At 33.8% G+C, this 20,192-nt stretch overlaps 1 protein-coding gene across 1 annotated transcript in view; it reads left to right on the top strand.

Annotated features, from left to right (window-relative positions):
• LOC115883804 overlaps nucleotides 1-20,192 on the top strand; it is a 39,787-nt gene that overhangs the window by 11,315 nt on the left and 8,280 nt on the right. The window contains exon 2 of the mRNA XM_030902209.1: nucleotides 4,732-4,839. Within this exon, the coding sequence (XP_030758069.1) occupies nucleotides 4,732-4,839 (108 nt within the window). The remainder of the gene's footprint in view (nucleotides 1-4,731; nucleotides 4,840-20,192) is intronic.

The following is a 20,192-nucleotide window of genomic DNA, read 5'->3' as shown; positions in this document are numbered from 1 at the left end:
TGATGGTTTGTAACATATTTAGCAATAGAAAATATGTTGCAACTATATTGCATACTCAGCAGAATCCATGACCCAGTCATCGGTCAGTGCCTATAATTAATGACAATTAATAAAGATACTTTTGTCATGAACTAAGGTCACTTCAATTTTAGACACAATATATACAGGGTGTCCCAATATTTCGGTGGACATAGAACTAATAAGTATTTTTGGAATTTTAATACTTTTATAAAGTCTTGGGTGAGAAGGAATCAAACCTTTTGTCATGAACTAAGGTGTTTGATTTTTGTTTAGTCCACAAAATATTGAGACACCCTGTATATATTGTGTCTAAAATTGAAGTGAAAATGGGTGACAGAATTACGAATTTTGTTTCCGGCAAAAGTCAAAATAAAAAAGTAGCCTTGGCAGCATTGCCACGTGCATTCGTCATATATTTTGATGACGTGCAGTCCAACTTTTATTGATTTTCCTATTATAAATTTATCATAAGTTAGGTCCTGTATGTTCTTTCTGGCAGTAGCTCTATAAAATGAATCACTAAAGATGCATATCTAGAAACTGCACAGCACCCGTTCCATGGTTTAAATTGAATAGGTTTTTAAGTTCCATTAGGGCCTTATTTGGACGATTTATGCGCTGCAGTTCAAAGACTTTCGCATTTACATACGAACCGACGAAAATTGGATTTAGACCGTTCCATTTAATTACTTTGTTCCTCAACTATAAAGCACGATATTATTAAAGAATAAAAGATTCACGTAGAGTTCACGTAGTAAAATAATCCAACCATAAAATAATACGCTATAAGTTTACGAATAAAACTACTAATGAAAGAATCTATACTAGTTTTATATTCATGCCTTAGAGACGAAATACAATAAAATATAACCAAAAAATAATATACTACAAGTTCTTAAATGTACGTAATACAGGGTGTCTCAGAAATAATGGCAAGTATTTTAACTGGTTAACTATGGATAAGTTTATACCGTGCTGGCAACTGTTACTTTTGGGTCGGCTTTACATGTGTGGAAGTAAATCGCATAGGGATCTTATTAAGTCGGAGTGAGAGAAATACGACCGACCGACACGACGCGCGACGGTGTGCTGTTGCGGCGTTGCCGATACGCCTTTCCCTATCAAGTAAAGTAAAATCACGATAGCAAACCGCTTATTTTAAAAAGACTTTTTTCAAGAGATAACTAGATAAAATCATTAGACATGTTTCTGGGCATCTGAAATAGAATTATAAGGATATCGTTAGGGTGTCATTATTTTTATAACGAGAAAACGTCAGTAATCGCGATAATTTAAAAACTCAACTTTTTAACACATATGAGGCCATAACTTAAGAACCACTTTAGATATTGAAACTTTTTTTTTATTTTCAAGATCGGATATTTTACAATATGTTTACATAAGAAAAATTCGATAAGGCGGTTTTTTCTATTGAAAAATTGTAAACAATCCATCCATTTACTTTTAGAGCATAGCAATTTTCAGCAATCGTGTAATTTTTTTATTGATAAAGATTTTCACGTACTGTCTACAAAGAAAATACAGCAGAAATATTAACAAGGTTCCTGAAATAATTACAATCTATTATTTCTAATAGATTTCGAGATATCGATTTTTGAATTCAGAGTTTTAATAGCGCGACCACTATCGAACACCCCCTCAATTCCACTTATTTTTACCAAAAAGGCAAGTGTTTCTAGCTTGCACTTAAAAAAATTCAAGCTGTAGGGAAAATTACAACGATTCGTTGATAAATGAACAAATCGTCATATTGCTGCCAAAAGTCACTAACTAACATTTTCCGAACAACCAAAAGTTCAATCACTAACTATATTTTGAAGCGGAGAATCGATTGAAAAAGTCATTAGCTACAATTTCTGGCTATTTATGTTTTATTTTGATACCGAATAGTTACTAACTATAACATCTTTATGCAATGCAATTCATCTTTAGATGCGTTTTTCTCGGAAGTAACAAAAAGTAAGTTAGTGACTTTTGGCAGCAATGGGACGAAATTAAGTATCACGAGACGTAATTAAATCGTGAAGCTGGACGCATGACGTACACCTTTCCCTAGAACTTTAAGTACTGACAGAGGTAGTGTTTGGGTCGACCAGTCAACTGCGACAAATCTGCTATATCCCCTTCCACGTCTCTTAGCGATGTGCACAGTTTCTCGGTTTATTTCATATGTTTGGCAACGTGTTTACTGTCCTCTCTTTGTTCAGTACATTATAAACGCATTGTACTCTTCTTACATACGGAAATCTCGACCCAAGACTAACCTTTGCCAGCCTTAGTATATAAATCCGTCATGCGTCGCCTCTTGTTGTTTTTAACCAGTTTTATTGGTTCATTTCAAAAATGACAGATCATATTTCAATATTGTTGGTTTGACGGAACGAAGAACGACAAACGGACGACTATGCGTATGAACTCGATTTAAGATTTTTGAGAGTTGTGAAACTCTTACCCTTTGCTCTAACCAAATTATAGGTTATAATTTTGTGTCAAATTATTTATTTATTTAATGTACTCCATTCAACAGCAAGCGCCAATTACAGAATAGGTCGTACTGTATCGATTACAAATTAAAATTAAGCAATTTATAGATCATAAAACAAATTAATTATAATAAAAGGTACAAAAAAAATATATACAAAGTAAAAAACAAAGATCAGATCAACAAAATTGACACAAAAAATGATAAAAAGCCGATACTAGTAATTAAAGCTGAAAGCTGGACTCTGAAAATATATCCAAACTGCCCTGGGGTTGATTGTAGGCTAGTTGCATTCTATTAACTGGAGATTTTTTGTTAATGTTAGTCCTAGAAGCGTCGACATAAAATGTGTTGAAGTGTCGAGCTGCTGCTCTCGGAACAAAAATATTCAGCCTATTGAAAATATCTGAGCAGTCTGTTTTATTATGAACCACACCATACAGCGTCTTAATGTCAAATATTCCGCGGCGATCCACTAAAGAAGAAAACGAATGACGTTCCAAGAGTTCATCATGAGAGTAGCCTATACAAGGATAGTTTCCATCTATTTTAAAACTAAGAAACTTCAGAAACCGTCGCTGGACACCTTCGATGTTATTTATATGTGTCTGGTAACATGGTGACCATATAACAGATGCGTACTCCAGTTTAGACCTAACAAATGTAAAATATAATAGCTTAAGTGCGTCAAGGCAGGAAAATTCTTTTGCTTTTCTAATAATAAAGCCCAGGGCTCTAAAAGACCGCTGTACAATCTCCGATATGTGTTGTACAAAAGACAGCCTGCAATCAAACACAACTCCAAGATCACAAACAGTCATTTCACGTCGGATTTCTTCATTATATAATAAATATTTATGCAAAATTGGGTTTTGTTTTAAGCTGTAAGAAACGACAGAGCATTTTTCAATATTTAAGGGGAGTTTGTTATCTCTACACCAGTCCGCGATTATTTCCAGCGATTCCTGAAGCTTACGACAATCATCAAAAAAGCTCACCCGTGAATACATCTTCATGTCATCCGCATAGAATAAAATGTTGACATTCGAACGCTCAACAACACCATTCATAAAAATGTTGAATAAAAGAGGACCCAAAATTGACCACTGGGGAACCCCAGAGGTCGCTTTCATTTCAAAAGACATTTGACCACAGCATTCCACAATTAATTTCCTGTCACTCAAATTATGTCAAATAGCAGTGATAACTATTTTCCATTTTGTATTTTAGACTGTGTTATTGCGTTTGTTTCGTGTTCTTTAAAATTAAGTCGAGGAAAACTCGATGGAAACTTAAATGTTGAGGCAGACCATAGTTTACAGTTAACAGTCAGTGAACAGAGATCGCCAGAGAACCCTTGTTTGTTTTATATTAACACATATCGTAATTTTTTTTAAATAAAATAACTCGATTAAATTTTTTCAGTTTTATACAGTGAAAAAAAAATCACAATATTTTGAAGTAATCCCTTGTCACTCAAATCTTAAACAAATTATTTTCTTCTATGCGTTCCCATTGTACCAACTTATTTCTTTGTAAAATAAAATAAACTACTTTGAAACGCTACTACTACAGAAATACACCCATGATTTTTTTTTGCAAAAAAAATATATTTAAGACTTTTTTCGAAATTTGTTTACGATGCATGTAGGGAGTACCATACAGATCTACTACTCCTTAAAATATTTGCACTTATTTCTGAGACATCCTAATATAATCATAAAATAACTTATATGGTACTAGAATTTACCGGGTTCTTTTGAAAACTTTTGAGGCCCTTATAAAAATCGATAGTAATTTCAAAGCCTAATCCGACGCTGTTTTTCGATCGTATTGTACACGTGGAAGTAATTTTTTCACCAAAGTAAATTTTCACCCGGAAAATCTTTATTATACTTCGGTAAAGAAAAAAAGAAAGTTTATATGAGGAAGAGCAGGTTTAGATTAGGTCTTTGTGCCGGAGCTATCGATTTTGCATGACAAAAGCTCTATTGGGACCTTAATAGACTGCTTTTTGAAACTTTATTCGAAATTGCCTGCCAGTAGACGTCCCTAGGAAGACGTCAGCATCTCATATGAAGTCAATTTATTTTTATAAACATAGTTAATGTTGTTTATAAGGAGTAGAGTCCCTTGAAAGATTTATAAAACTTGAAGATCTCTTAGAATTTTTTTCATTTTGTAATTGTAGTTTTTTATTATTTCAGATGCTTTCAAAGTGCCAATAAGATGCCAATGGGTCATAGACGCCAGCAATATGGTGTCGCAGAATACTTCAATCATCGTGTATCTGACGCAGTTATTTACATTTGAAGGTAATCACTTTTGATTGTTTATATTCACTTTTAACAAATTTATTTGACATGAATTAGTTCATTAGAATGCTTACTTTGGCCGTCTAAATTCAAGAAATCATATAAATTGTTCAAATAAGTTGTGTCACTTTCCAGTTGACTACAGATTAACTTTTGGCGTTCAAGTGGTGTTTTTAAAACGGCGCCAAGTAAAGTAGTCTGAAGAAAATGATATATGAAGTTTATTATTAATATTTGCGATAAATATGAGCATATAAATATGATCACACAGAATCCGAAATACAAAATTAGGTAAAGAATTCCTAGCTTAAGTCGAGGACAAACAGCGTTACGAATTAATGTTTCCTGTTGTTTTTTCTTACATCCAGACGTACCTATATGTGTAGTTCAAGTTTTAAATTATTAGATGAATCATTTTCTTATCCATATTCTTTTTTTTGTCTATTTTTACGCAATAAACTTTCTGGCAATCTATTGCCAACATTTTGACAGTTTAAAGTTTGAAATACAGCCTTAAGAGACGTCCAGACCGGATAAGCGAGCAGGAGCGAGCAAGAATTCGGGTATGTTCTATGTGAACGCTTAACTGTGGACGGCTCTGCGAGCGAGCGAATGATTGCTTGTCGCGCTCGACGCTGTTCCACGCCGTGTCGGTACATCAAAGAAAATTCGCGCTATTGCACGTTCGATTTGGACGGAATTTTGTTTACCACGTTTGCGATCGAATATCAAAAATGGAATGGCCGAATGAAGTTGTTTTAGAACTAATAGAGGAGTACAAAAATCGCCAAGGCCCGTAAGATTATAGCTGGCCTTCCTCTAGGTGAAATTGCTTTTCGGTAATTGGTATCACTTTTCATTATTTTTATGTCAATTAAATCTAATAAGGTATTAAAATCTGTAAGTGACATCCGACAAAAGTTCTTAAATTTTCCAGAATCTTCTGTTTCAACATCGTTTAATAAATTGTTAACACCATGAGAAACTCGATTTTTAAAAAGAGTTATGTTCCACCATCTCCTCTGCAGTCGTTTTCTCTTTTGACGTTTCACCAAATTATAAAATACAATGAAAGACGCACGAGCAATAATTATTTCCGACATTATGAACATGAAGTGCCACACACCGATCAACGCCGAACATACAAATAATCGCCAGGTCTGGACGGAAGCTGATCATGTGCTCGAGAGCAACAGAAATCACGAGCGAATTTGAATAAATGTTTGCTCGCGCTCGTTACTGCTCACTCATCTGGTCTGGACGCCCCTTTATGCGATGTCGCAATTTTAAATAAATTAGTAGATTCTTTTTGATAACAAATGTCTAAACACAGAATATTCTTGCAAGTGATTTAAACTCCTGGGGCTTGATCTAATGTCATAAAAAAATTTTGATCTGTAGTGAAATGAAACTGTAAATTAACCAACGATTTGTTTATATTTTGCTTGTAAATGTTGGTTCAATACAAATCAATGTATGTGTTTAACTTATTATGTGTTCAGGGTGGGCCAAATTGAACGCGTTTAAAAGGAAACACCCTTTTCTATAGAAGATAGACAAAAACTAATATCGGTGTCTGGAGCTTAATTTTTATCAAAAAAAAATGATGGTGAAAACCGCACATCGATATCTGTTACCTTTTCGAAGTTACGGGGCATTTTTCAAAAATGGGCATTTTTAACAATTCGCTTAACCTTTTTGCTATGGAAAATTTTGTATTTTTATGAAAACATTTCCAAAGCACCTTTTTACGTAAAATTTAATGGTTTAAATGTTTTTTTTTAATTAATAATTTAAGAATTATCGACAGAAAATTTTATTGAAATTTTATATGGGGCACCCTGTATATTTTTAAAAAAATTTAAAATTATCTTTCCAAAAATACAGCATACTTGATATTTTGCTCGATTCCTCCTCGAGATATAGAGTTTTTAAAAATTCGTCCACTTTGAATAAGTAGGCTTTGAACGGCCCCGCGCCGGCTGTAATGCAAAAAAAATTCTAGCTGTGAGCAGCAATTAAAACGAAAATAATATTTGCAGTGAGAGATGTAGAATTTTATAACAATTTAAACTATATTTAACAACATCAACCCATTTATACTATATCTAATAACAATAAAAATAAATAGCAAACCAAGACATGACATTTTGCTACAAGTGTTGCACATGACATTTTGCTACAAACCAAGACATGACATTTTGCTACAACCTTCTTCTCTTATACACAGACAGGACCGTTATTGAACATTTCTAGGAAGATACTCTTGCCCAACCGCTAAGTACTTCTAATTCTTATCTAGATTATATGGGCAATTTAAAAATAAGAACCTTTGTTCTTCCGCAAAGATAAAATCCACAGGGTCTAATTCCGGAGGCCTCGACAGCCAACGGCTGGGATCTTGGTTAGCACTATTCAATTATTCTCGAAATTGGCTGCAAAAATTCGCTGATAACTTCAGAGTTCTGAGGAAGTACCTCGTCTTGCTAGAAAAATATGTTTTCGAGTTTCATTAGGGGCAGATCATCAATAAGGGGTCCAAAGTCTACTAGTTAAAAATGGCGAACTTTTAAAAATTCTGTATTTCGAAGGGGACTATAACAAAATATCAAGTGTGCTATATTTTTCAAAAGGTAATTTTAAGTTATTTTCAGTTAATTAGAAATATACAGGGTGTCCCAAATAAAAAATCAATTTTTGTGTTGATAACTCTTAAATTATTAATTTAAAAAAAATTATACTTCAACCATTAAATTCTACGTAAAAATGTGCTTTGGAAATGGTTTTCATAAAAATACAAAATATTTATCATACCAAAAAAGTTACAGCGATTTGTTAAAAATGAACATTTTTGAAAAACACCCCGTAACTCTGAAACGGTAACAGATATCGATGTGCGGTTTTCACCATCATATTTTTGATAAAAATTGAGCTCCAGACACCGATATTAGTTTTCGTCTATCTCCTATAGAAATGGTTGTTTTCCTGTAAAAGCGTCCAATTTGACCCACCCTGTACAGTTGTTGTATCAACATGGATTGTAGATTGTAGATTCTATGGGAGAAGGAAAATTGGGAGAAGTCTTCTAAAGTAATCACAAAACATTTTCCGATGCACGTCATCAATCATATCGACATTGACATTAAAGTCTATAAACCTGACTAAATGAAATTTTGGCAAAAATGTTTAAATTTATTGTATAATTTAAGATACCAAGCAGCTATTCATTTTATTTTATAGAGCAAATGATTGTAACAGATATTTTATTTAGATTAAAGCTGCAAAAATTAGTTTGAACCGAATTTTATTATTGTTATGTTGGTCACATTGCGTTGTGTTCAGCAATGTTGTCCTTTATTATTTGACAATTATCCTAATGTCAGTAATTATTTTGTATAATATCGTGTTGTTGTTGAATCTTTGTGAGCAATTCTCGTTTTTGTGCCTATTTTCGTAGTTTTTTTTTAAATTGCACTTTTAAGCACAAACATTTCTTTTAAGAACTAAATATTCGATTTTTTGTATTGCATTTCTTGAAATTGTGTGTTGAAAATGTGCCGAAACATTTATATAAATGAAGCAAAGAGCTTGTAGCCTTCCCTGATTAACAATTTGAACGAGAACGTGACAATAAAGGTCGTTTATTATCCTTGACTGCAGGCAGAGAAGTAAGTGACAAGCACATTATACCACTTTTAAAGTTAGTTTTTATTAAATTCTGTGATTATTAGCACAGATTATACAGATCATAATCTTTGCTTTTTCTTTATTGTTTTTCGTGGTTCCAATTTTCGGAATCGGGCACTAGTTAGGTGACTAGTTTGCGCACATAGCACGCCCATTTATGGCCTCTAAAATTGTGCACAGCGCCTGACCGGCACAGTTATTAGAGAGATATCGGAAAACCGAATAGCGTCATCCAGTATTTACGCGTACCTTATCATGGTTACGATATGCGCGAGTCAATTTTTAACGCAACACCCGCTAATAACGATACAACCTGACGTAATTTGCGGATCAATTACATCAAGCACTCTTTCTAAATAACCTCTGATAGCGTTTAAAAATTGCTTAAATGGGCATGTGCGGGTATTTGACAACCGGAGCCGGCAGGCGAGATCTTTTATTTTAGGTTATGTTTGAATTGTTTTGAATTATTGCTTTAGTTTTATTAAGTAATTTGATATTTAAGTAGATGGGATTAGTTTTAATTAAATAAATATGGCCCAAAATATGGATTCCACCTCTTCCAATACTAAAGAACCTATAAAGAGTCTTAGGTTTACAGCAGATGACGACTTAGCCCTTCTAAGAGAATTTGTTGCTTGTTGCCCTAAACCCACTGGCAGACGTTGAACAATAAAGCACTGGAAATAAGCACTTTAGCCCTTTAGTTTTAAAATACCTAGTAAACAAAACAATTTCAAAGTTTTAAATTCAAACTTAGGTTAAGTTTAAATAGCGGACGCGACGCGATCAGAATTTTTTCCGATCCGATAACTATAAATGAAGAGAGTTAATACCACCTCACGTAAAGAAAATAACACCTGGCCTTATTAACGTCCATGCACGCTATTCGGTTTAGCGATATCTCTCTATTACGCTGTTTGTTGTTATTTTACGCGAGTTTATTTTTGCGCACAGGAAATTTGACTCGTTTGCACATCGTCATAAGAAACAATTTTCGTACCACGAATTAGGGACAAGATTTTTATCTGTATACTTATAGGATACCTAATCTGTGTTATTAGTTTGTGCATTAATAGCACCCTCTTATTTGTTATTGTCACTTATGGCATTGTAAGATGTACATCAATAAATAAATAAACCTAATAAAAAAACGCTTAGAATAATCTTCATAGTGGACTAGTTTTTGCCAATATGTTTAATAGGTAATTAAAATAAGCTATAAAACAAATAAATCAATTAGTTACTAAAATATTTGTTATTAAATTAAAAATAAAACATAAAACTCTTTAAAAAAATGATATAATAAATATATTGTTTGTCAATTTTAAATTAAGCTTTATCTCATAAATCTATCACAATCTGGCAGCGCTGTCGCCATCGCTTGCCACTCAAAGTTGATCACGTGCATCGGAAATTATTTTGCGATTACCATAGTTTTACATATTTCTCTTAGCTAAAAACAGAGGATTTTTTTAATTAAAAAAATAAATTATACTTTAAAAAGAAAATGTTAAACCAAGTTTTTTAAAAAAGTAGCTCCTGGCCATTTAAAATAATAAAAACTAGGCAGCTTTCCCTGTTGTTTTTCTGTAATAAAGTGGAGCTTATTTTAAAACAGAAAATTGTTTGTCCTAGATAACGTACGCTGACTCAATTCTCCAGCTTTCCAAGGTGACATAATAGCGAAACTCTTTAATTTCAACAATGCCCAGTCCCTTTAATAAAAGTTCCAAATCGAATTCACGTGGAATTTTCCGTTCCTGGATAGGTGGTAAGGAAGTTCGGCGATAGCTGACAAGTTTTACGGTTAGAACTTTGAAAGTAGGACAAGTTAATTCGTATTTGTTGGATTCTTGAGCTGAGTCTTTAATCGAGACGCTAAGATCATAATTTATTTTGAGATGACCCGCCAATTTAAGAATAAACATAATCTTTAAATATAAAAAATTCTGTTTTAAGACTCAGTTTTAAGGCTCCAAGGAGAACGGTAGTTTATATTGAAATGAAATTTTGGAAGCATATGTAGGCTAACTGAAAGTTTTTTATAAATAATATTAATCATTTGTAATGGTGATGATAAAGCAAAGCAAGAATTTCCATTAACATACAAACTGGATAAAATGTTCTCACATTTATGTCAGCGTGAGAAAAAACAATATGTCGATATTATTATATAACTTGGTAATATTTGAGGGGTGTTTTATCTCGTTGGAATTTGACTTTCGGAAAATCCGTTTACCAAAAATAAGCTTTACGTCAAGCAGTTTAAGCAGAATCGTAGTTAAGAAATTACCCAACTTTTTGAAACACCTTGTATGATTTTTTAAAAAAATTTCAAAATATGTAAAAAAAAACAAATAAATTATGCTTGTCTGAGCGTTTTCCCGAAAGACTAACCGTTTTATAAATAGCAAATATTGTAATATTTGAGGGGCGTTTCCACCCTCTTGGAATTTGAGATTCGAGAAACCCCTCCTTATCGAACCTCTACACTCCACAGCGAGCTCCACAGTCAATCCGTTTGCCAAAAATCAGCTTTAAACGTCAAGCAATTTAAGCAGATTCGTGATTACTCAATGGTCATATTTTATGGAACACCCTGTATAAATTTATAAAAAGTCTTAAAATCTGTAAAACAACAAAATAAAATATACGTGTTTAAGAGTTTTTGCGAAAAACTCACCGGTTTCTAAATAAAAAATATTTTAATATTTGAGGGATAGTTTCACCCCCTTAGAATTCGAGTTTCGAAAAATCCCTTCTTATCGAACCTCTACACCCTAAAGTCAATCTGTTTTCCAAAAATCAGCTTTTTATGTCGAGCGCTTTAAGCAGGATCGTGATTAATCAATGACCAGATTTTTCGAAACACCCTGTATACATTTTTAAAAAATCTTAAAATATAAAGAACAAAATAAATCAAAATATACGTGTTTAAGCGTTTTTTTGGAAACTTGACTGTTTTAAATAAATGTATATCGAACCTCTACACCCTAGAATCAGAGCTGCTTTAAATTCAGAGCTTCGCACGTTCAGTGGGTTTGAGATTTGGCGGAATTATCGTGATTAATCAGTGGGTTTTATATATTAGTATATTTTTATTTATATATTAATATTAGTATATTTATATTTATAAAAGTTCTACAGGGTGTCCCTAATGTATTGTATGATAAAACACGAGTGCCAAGGAATTTGATCGAACAGTTATACAGTATGGGAGACAAGATAATATTGAACATTGATCACCTTCATATGCTCACAAAATTTCATTTCAATACAAACTGTCTCACCAGAGCCTCGCGTGATATGAGAGAAACGCTTTCTGTATACTTGAGCAATTACGGCCGGGTGCTACAGAATATGCAAAACTAAAAACTAGGAGAGGGAAATCAGACAATGAATAGAGATGATAGATGGTAGCTGTTAGGTAATAGCTTTTGGACTACTAGTCCAGGAGAACGGTGAGGAGAGTTTTTTTGAACTTATTTTCCCAATTAGGGCAAATATATAATTTTTTTTTTTTTTTTAAGTTTTTATTAAATGATAATTTGTGCGTCTAGCTAAAATTATCAAATGGATTTCGAAACAAAATAAACATTTCAATTAAAAAAAAAAAAAAAAAAAATTTGACATTGATTGAAGTGAAAACTTTAATAAATCTCGAGACATTTTGTTCCTATATCTTTTGAGAATATTTGCTCATCCTATCCTACAGGGTAATAATGCGTCGGGCAACATGTCGGCTCCTAGAATAAAAAAAAAAAAAAAAATTTTTGTTTAAGTGCAAATCTAAAGTATATTCCATAGGATGTATTACAAGAACAGCATTTTGCATGTTTCATAACTTCCAGCGGGGTGGCTTAAATTGTGAGTGAATCGGGATGAATTTTTTGAAATGTAACACCCTGTATATTATTGCATTTTGGTTTCCTTTCATATCACTTTACATAATCTAAGTTATGAGTAAATGTCTTTCGATAGTTTCAAAAGATATTATTAATAAAAAATAAAAATATATTTTTAGTATGAAAATGACCCAAGGAAGTAAAGAACTATTAATTTGAGAATCCCGAGAAATTATAGTAGATATTTTATTATTTAATTTAAGATGCTCTGTACTTAGCTTTGCTTCCGCGAAATTGTAATGAAATGTATATGCCTTACTAGGTTGTTCCAAGGTACGAAACTTACAAAATATAAAATTGATAAAAATATTTTTTCTTTGTTATTTTTTAAATGGAACACTTACATAATTGTGGCAGAGTAAACCAAACGCCTTGTATATTATGTTTTCAATGGATGGAAAATTAAACGGTATGTAACGAACGTTTGGTGTGGAATTTTCGCGGATTTTCGCAAATATTCGCGGTTTATATTTCATATGGCATTTTCCACAGTAAATTTTTTATCAAAGCCACCCAATGTTTTTTCTCTCGTATTTTACCATTGGGAGAATATGGGGACAATGCGTGTATCTGCAGGCTCATCATTTCCCCGAAGCCTGGCTCTAAATAATATCCATTCTGTAATTCTCTATCTAATAAAAATAATCTACAGGAGTGTTCAATATCTTATAAAGTTTCATTATGAACCTAAAAGATCTAAAGAAATTGAAATACTAAATATGGTTTTGTTTTCAATTTTTTTTTTTTTTTTTTAATATTTTTTAATGAAGGTTAAAAAGAGACCTATTTTGCTGCCGCATACAATATCTCTGAAAACAAGAACATTTCACATACTAATATCTTAGGATTATGTAAAATCTGAATGAAACCAAAAATGCAATAATAATACAAGAATTCAATATTAAAAATCGTCCCGATCCCTCCTGCACCGGAACCATATAAATTAAAATATTTTCCAGAAATACATCCTTGTACATACCCAATGTTTATGCTTAAAACAAAATTTCCAATTTTTTGTTCTAGGAGCTACAGATGCCCGAAACGCTATTACCGGACTTTGTAACAGATTATTTCTTTTATATTATTATTTATATTTATTTAACAGATTATTTCCCTACTTGTCGCTTTACATTCAAGTCAATGTTTTCGGTTATTAGTTTCGGGAGAGGATCTTTTTAGCGAGAATGAAGCGGAAACCGAGAAAAAAATACTCCAGCTATTTTAGAATTTGGAAACTTGAAGAACCAAAACAAATAAACTGTAGAACTTAGAAGTAAACAGAAAAGTGTAAAGATAGACCGTAGATAATAACGCTGGGACATTGTAAAACCAATAACTACCCTTGATAACATGTAACTATCGCCGGATGTTTTGTAAAGGATCTGGGAACTTTAGGAAAGCACGTAACTAGACGTAAACGAGAATTAAATACGTAAGATGGTCATAGTACTGCCATCTAACAGCGGGAGGTCGAACCAATTTGGTTTGAAGGGCGGTGTCAAGCTGACCAATCAAACAAACCTTTAGGGATGATCCTATTGGCTAAGTACCGAATGTACCACCCTTCAACCCTGTAATGTTGGAACCCCGGGGCTGTTTTTAGGCTGAAAAGTTAGTTCGGTTTAAGTTTTTAAAAGACATGGTTCTCTCTCGGGTTCGCGAAATTCGGTAAGGTTCACGATGTGACTCCCTGTAGTTTTTAAGTCCTTTTTGTGATCCGAATGAAATTTTGAAGATAAAAATAAAAAAATGTTTTAATTTTCTTTCTAAAATTATTTTTAATGTGTTGTAGTAAGATTTAGTAATGAAGGTTCAATTGATTATGTAATTATCAGATTTTCAACAAAGCAGACACCAGACAATTTTCTTGTATTTTTCCATCTCTTTTCCATTTTTATATAAAAAGTAATTTCGATCCTTATATATATATTTTATTTGTTCTTTATTTTCTTTTAATAGTAAATTTAAATGTTTCTAAAACTCAGCCGTTTCTTGGTAAAATGACCGGAATTGTTTCCGAAAGTACCCTTGAAGCCAGGGTCGCCTTGAACAGAATATCTCAGAGCAGTCCCAAAGTCTCGAAATGAGGCACGGAACGGAGATAAAAGCGGTGAAGACCGGAATTTACATGACCGGATTTGAGAGACTAACAGGCACTAAGACAAAGCATTAAACATACGCTCAAAAGAATTAGGTACGCGCATCCCGATTTTTAACTCGTTTCGGCTTATTTGTTTTGCAGTACCGGAAATAGTCCATACCACAGACAGGTGATTGATACGAAAGATTTATCCTGCCAAATTTGGTGGCAGCTCAGGGGATACAAAAATAATTAATTTGTAGGACCTAGATTATTCCTTTTTTTGTTATATTTTTGTTTGTTTGGTTTGCGGCTGAGAATCTTGGAAAACTAATTTGTAGTAAGTAATTCTTGTTTTGGTTTATTTTGTTTTCAACCCAGAGAAAGAGAATTTCATTTTACCTCGATTTTTTACAGCTTTGTGCGGCAGCATTGGTATTAGTTGGTGTGGCCAATTTATCCTATTAAGGTGATAATTGTAATAAGTTGAATGAATATTTTTAAAATCAGGCTGAAATTTATTTTTCTGGTATGTTTGTTAATGGATCTTAGTGATAAAAATGTTATAATTCTATTATTTTGATGTTTTCTTAGTTACATAATAAATTATATAATAAAAACAAAAAAAAAAAAAAAAAAATTTAACAAAATTTAAATTATGGATTTAAAAGTGAAGTTTTAGTTTGTACATTGTTTTGGATTTTTATTACAGACTTAGGAAATGCATTCTATATTTTTATATATTTTTGTTTCAACGATAAGAGTAATTACGTAGAAAATTCCGAAAATGTTTTCGGTTTTGGTTTTGTTGGTTTCCTCTCTAAAGAATAGTACAAGGAACCGGATTTTTGTTTTAAAATTAGAATTTTTTTTTTTTTTTTTTTAATTTTTTTTTGAGAATAGTATTTTGTTTTAAAAGAAGAATGGCGATTCCAAATAGATATGTTTTATCTTTATTTAAGTTAGAAACGAATATTATTGAAAGTAAATGGGTGCGGGAAAGTAATTAACGGGAATTAAAGCGTAAATATCATGGCAAGGAAATCGCACAGCCAGTCTCTAGAAGCAAAATCTGTTAGCTATCCTTCTCCTTAACCGATGCGGCATTTTGGTTGCTTAGTAGAGCTGCTTGCGAAGAGTTAAGCCGGGGGCATAACCGACATGCTAAAAAGTATTCCCATGTCGTCATATAGAATTAAGTATTGTCGTAAACCCTTATTGTTTTATTCAAAGTAAAAGTGAATAGAAACATGAACACTATAACTAATTTATAGGTAATATTTGGTACGCTGGATATATTTTTATGCTATTACGGGCGAAAGGAAAGGCCGACAAGTTTATTACGGTTGTAAGAACGGAGACAGTTCTAGTAATAGGTATAACCCGGCAGACAAGGTTTAAAGCATTTTTTTGTGTTTACTTTTTTATGTTTATGATAGGGTTAGGGACAATCGCCAATTCTCCGTACTTGGTACATTATTCATCTTTTGTATTTATTTCATTTATTTTGCGGCACCTACAAGAGTAGGATTTTCAATTAAGAGAAAAATTAAATAAGAATCAACAGCTATATCAGTATGATTGTATATTTATACCCTAAGGTTTTTCATCAGAGTATTAGATACCCTGAGCGTGGAGGTATTACCGGTGAGTTTTATGACACTGGTCGTAGGTTATTGGGAGAAACGAGAAACTACGAGGGTGTTTTAAAAAGTAGTCGTCGAAAATAAGAGAATGGATTTTTCGACAATGATTTAGATAGTGTACTGGGTTATGCATGTAAGGTTGTGGAAAAGGCGATGTAATTCACTAGCAGCAAATTGGTCTATTGGGTTCGGATCGAAGCGGTCACAAGGAAACTATATACAAGGACGTTGAATCTGGTCTAGGGACTTACTAAAGGTAGCCTAGACATGCTCCGAAAAGCACGGGTAAACAGTAGGAAGTTATTGCACGAAAGGAAGAGATTTTAGTGCAAAGGAGATAGAGGGATAGAGTGTGGACATATCAGATGTACGCCTAATTTATTTACGGATTTGTCATTCAGGACAATGAGTGCTGAACCTGGGTTCACTGATAAGGAGGTCAGTGATGGCGTAAGAAACTATCGACCAGAGCGTGCTGAGAATTCGGAGGGAGGAACCCTTGAATTGCTGTCTGGGATAAATGACAGTGGCAGTAGCAGGTGGGGGAAAGGATAATCGCCCACAGCTAGTAGCACTGGATCCACTCCGCCGATGGCGTTTTGAAGTTAGAAACAGATATCTTTGCTTGCGCGGCGACTGCAGGAGACTGGAAACATCATGGACGCCGTGGGACGGAAGAATTCAGACCCTCAATTCAGAAGTTTTTGATAGACAAATTTATGCGGCGGCGGACGAAAGAACGGCCGAACTAGAAAGTACTCGTGAGTTTAACGCCTAAGGTTTAGCGCAGACCGGAGGATCAAGGCTTGGTTGCATGCAACCCTGACTGGTTAAATTCATGAAGAAATCAATAATATTGTAATTACGAGTTTGCGCGTTACATTTTAGTGTATGCACGCCCGGGTCCCTACACCACACTATAGTCTTACGCTTACTTTGGGCCGCGCGGAAATGGAACACACGGTTAACGGCTACAATGAAAACCTATCACAATCCGTAAAGATGCGGGCGGCAGGTACATTTTGGTGGACGGCGCACAACAGACAACAAAATCCGCATTTTAAGCGCTACGGTACCTGTAAAGAATTAGGCTCGAGCGTTTTGACCATTTCTCCTTCAAGATCGGATAGGTAATCCTCAGGAGGAGTACACTCAAGTTCAGATGGGGTACACTCAAGCTCATCTGAGGTACATTCAAAGGTTGAATGTGGGCATCTGGATATGGCGGAGCAGGAGATGGTAAAGAAATTTCTACAGGAATATGAGGACATATTCGCTTAAGAGGGTAGACCGCTAAAAGCTAAGGCAGAGTGATTGCATAGACACAGGAGTTGGACTCCAGGAAAAAAGGAAAACTTCAGGGTTATGTAGAGATATATAGGTATATATCTACTTTGGGATATAGTATGAAGCCGAGGGCATGTGAGACATCAGGTTTAGAAACCGTAATGAAAATCATACTGAATACTTTTGAAGATCGAACATCTTATAAGAAGAAAAATATACTGATAGAAGTTGTATAGAAATTTTAACGAATTCTAAAAGGGATGAAACAAGGGTTCGAAAGGTGGCCATTTTGCAATTTACGTTTAAAGATTTTGCTGAAGGCACAGTGATTTTGGAAATCCACAATAATTTTACGTTTTATATGTTGGTGATACGATTAAATTTTGTAGCCTGGTATTTCGGAAAGAGTAATAGTTTTATGTCTTAATTGAGTGGTGATTTATTGTTTAGAGAGATGAAGAAAATAAGTTAAAGGTTTTTTCGAGATTTTGGTACCATTTTGAATAATTGCCTTGAGGTATTAAAAATTTTATCTTAAATATAGGCTTTGGGGGTTTTGCATAGGTTTTTGTACATTAGGGTTTCCATTTGGGCATTTATTTTACCTCGTTACTTATTACAGCGCAATTTAAATTTTAGTAAAATTTTTTTTTAAATATTATATAATATTTGGTTTTCAGATAATATCCTATGTTTTACAATTTTTATTGATATATAATTGCAAAAACTTTTTCATTCCATCACCTATTTTTTTGCCCCTTAAGCTACGGTACGGTGTTTTGTTGTTGGACCCGGGTACGCAGATTGAAGGAAATGTTTTATGAGTTATAACAGAAACGAGCCTAGTGCCGGTAATTTTTGTTTTTCTTTCAACGTTCGAGATAATTACTATGAGCGATATTGTGCATTTTATTTGGCCAGGTGCTCTGTTTATCAATATTTCTTACAAAGCTCTTTTTATCTAAATTTTACTGAATTTAATTAATAAGTCCTGAATATAATTTTTTTAAAAAGAGCACGCTTATAGGGGTTTTCGCCAATCGGCACTTTTAATACTAACAATAACACTGATTTGATTTAGATTTGTTTTGTGGTGAGATTTACTTTTGATAAAACTTTGTTTATTGTTATTATTATTTTTATCATAATTTTTTTTTTATTATTCTATACTACGCATTAGAGACAGGAATAAAAGTGATGTTTTAAAACCCCACTAGGTTTACTTATTTCAAAGAGATTTATGAAAAAAAATTGTTTAAAATATGGAAAATTAAGCTATACCAGACTCGATAGTGGAGAAGCAACATATCAAGTAAAACAGTGAGGCGATGAATCTAAGATGTATGTACAGGTGTACAGAGGTTTAGAAAAGGAGAATACAGGTTCGATAAAACGTAGAGCGAAGCGAGAATGTATTGGAGGGTATGAAATAGGAGATCGATACCTTGTGCTTGAATTTCATGTATTGCCGCTGTTGTCGTTTCTTGCAGGCTAAGTTCAGACGTTTTAAAAGTTTTTATGTTTTTGATGGAATTTTAAGTTTATGTGGTTACTTCACTTGCCGTAGAAGCGATTACGCACCGTCTGGAACTTAGTTTATAAGATTTATACCATTAAGGGACGAAGAAGATGGATATCTTGCGGGACTTGTAAGATCGCAACAGATGGGTAGAGGATATCGTGAATACTACAGTGTGATGTTCTCTGAAAGGTTAACCATGTCAGGAGTATTTGTCATGCAGTATCTTGAAAACCAAAGTAATGTTCAGCTAGAAGATCAATTTGAATTACAGTTACCAGAATGTTAGGCCCTGTTCAAAACCTATACTCCAGATATTGATTTAGTCCATCAACTAAAGTTTGATGGATGAATTCGTTTAATTATACATAAAAGCTATAAATCAGTTAGATTTAGCTGATAGAATAGGCGTCCAACTAGAAGTAGGCGTGGTGTCCGATGCCACCTATTAATCGGATAGTTGAACTAAAACTACATACGTATACTCGAATTTAGTAATTCGAACAGACAACATAAAGACACGTTATAATGAAGAAGTCAGTAATCATTCGTAGTTTAAAGTATTGGACCGGAAGTTAGTATAAGTAACATTTTAACAAGTTTTATTATTTTGAGATGGGATCACGGTTGAAACATGGCGAGATGAGACTCGGAATATCATTCAACAGTTGCGTCGTAGCGCGGCTTCGAACTGTTAGAGAGTGGAAACATCTGGCTATCCTGCAACTAAATCCTGCAGCTCAAAAAGTATCAGAACAGTCAGAAATAATCGACAGCGTAATACGGATGTAAGCAACATAGAAGCGACCCTTATAATTTCTCTGATTGAAAGCCTCACTGTCTAGAATGGACTTGATGCATAGTAAGAGATTACATACGAGGCACGGAGGACCGAGCAGAGGCGGTATAACCTCTTCAGGCATGTGTTCGTTCGTGTGACCTATGCCACTTTCCACTCAAGACGTGGCGCACTTTCACTTTATGGCCAAGCGTCATCCCGGGCTGACATCCGGTGAAAGGGTAACAGATGGATTCCCTTCATGCAGAACCCATCCAAGATTTGCGATATAACGCCGAAGCGGAATTTTGGTTAATCTCCGAGTAGCAGCGCAGTTCCAGCGAATTCTTATGGTTAATCTGAATGAGATATCCACATAGTATTCATGGAAACATCCACATTATTCCGGTTCCATCTACAGAAGAAATTAAGCATCGATCAAGAACTG

This window comes from Sitophilus oryzae, unplaced genomic scaffold, assembly GCF_002938485.1.
Source record: "Sitophilus oryzae breed Bouriz unplaced genomic scaffold, Soryzae_2.0 scaffold_1985_pilon_pilon, whole genome shotgun sequence".
In the NCBI taxonomy this organism is placed as follows: Eukaryota; Metazoa; Arthropoda; class Insecta; order Coleoptera; family Curculionidae; genus Sitophilus; species Sitophilus oryzae.
The sequence above is the reverse complement of the archived record's forward strand: the minus strand, read 5'-3'. Positions and strand labels throughout refer to the sequence as shown.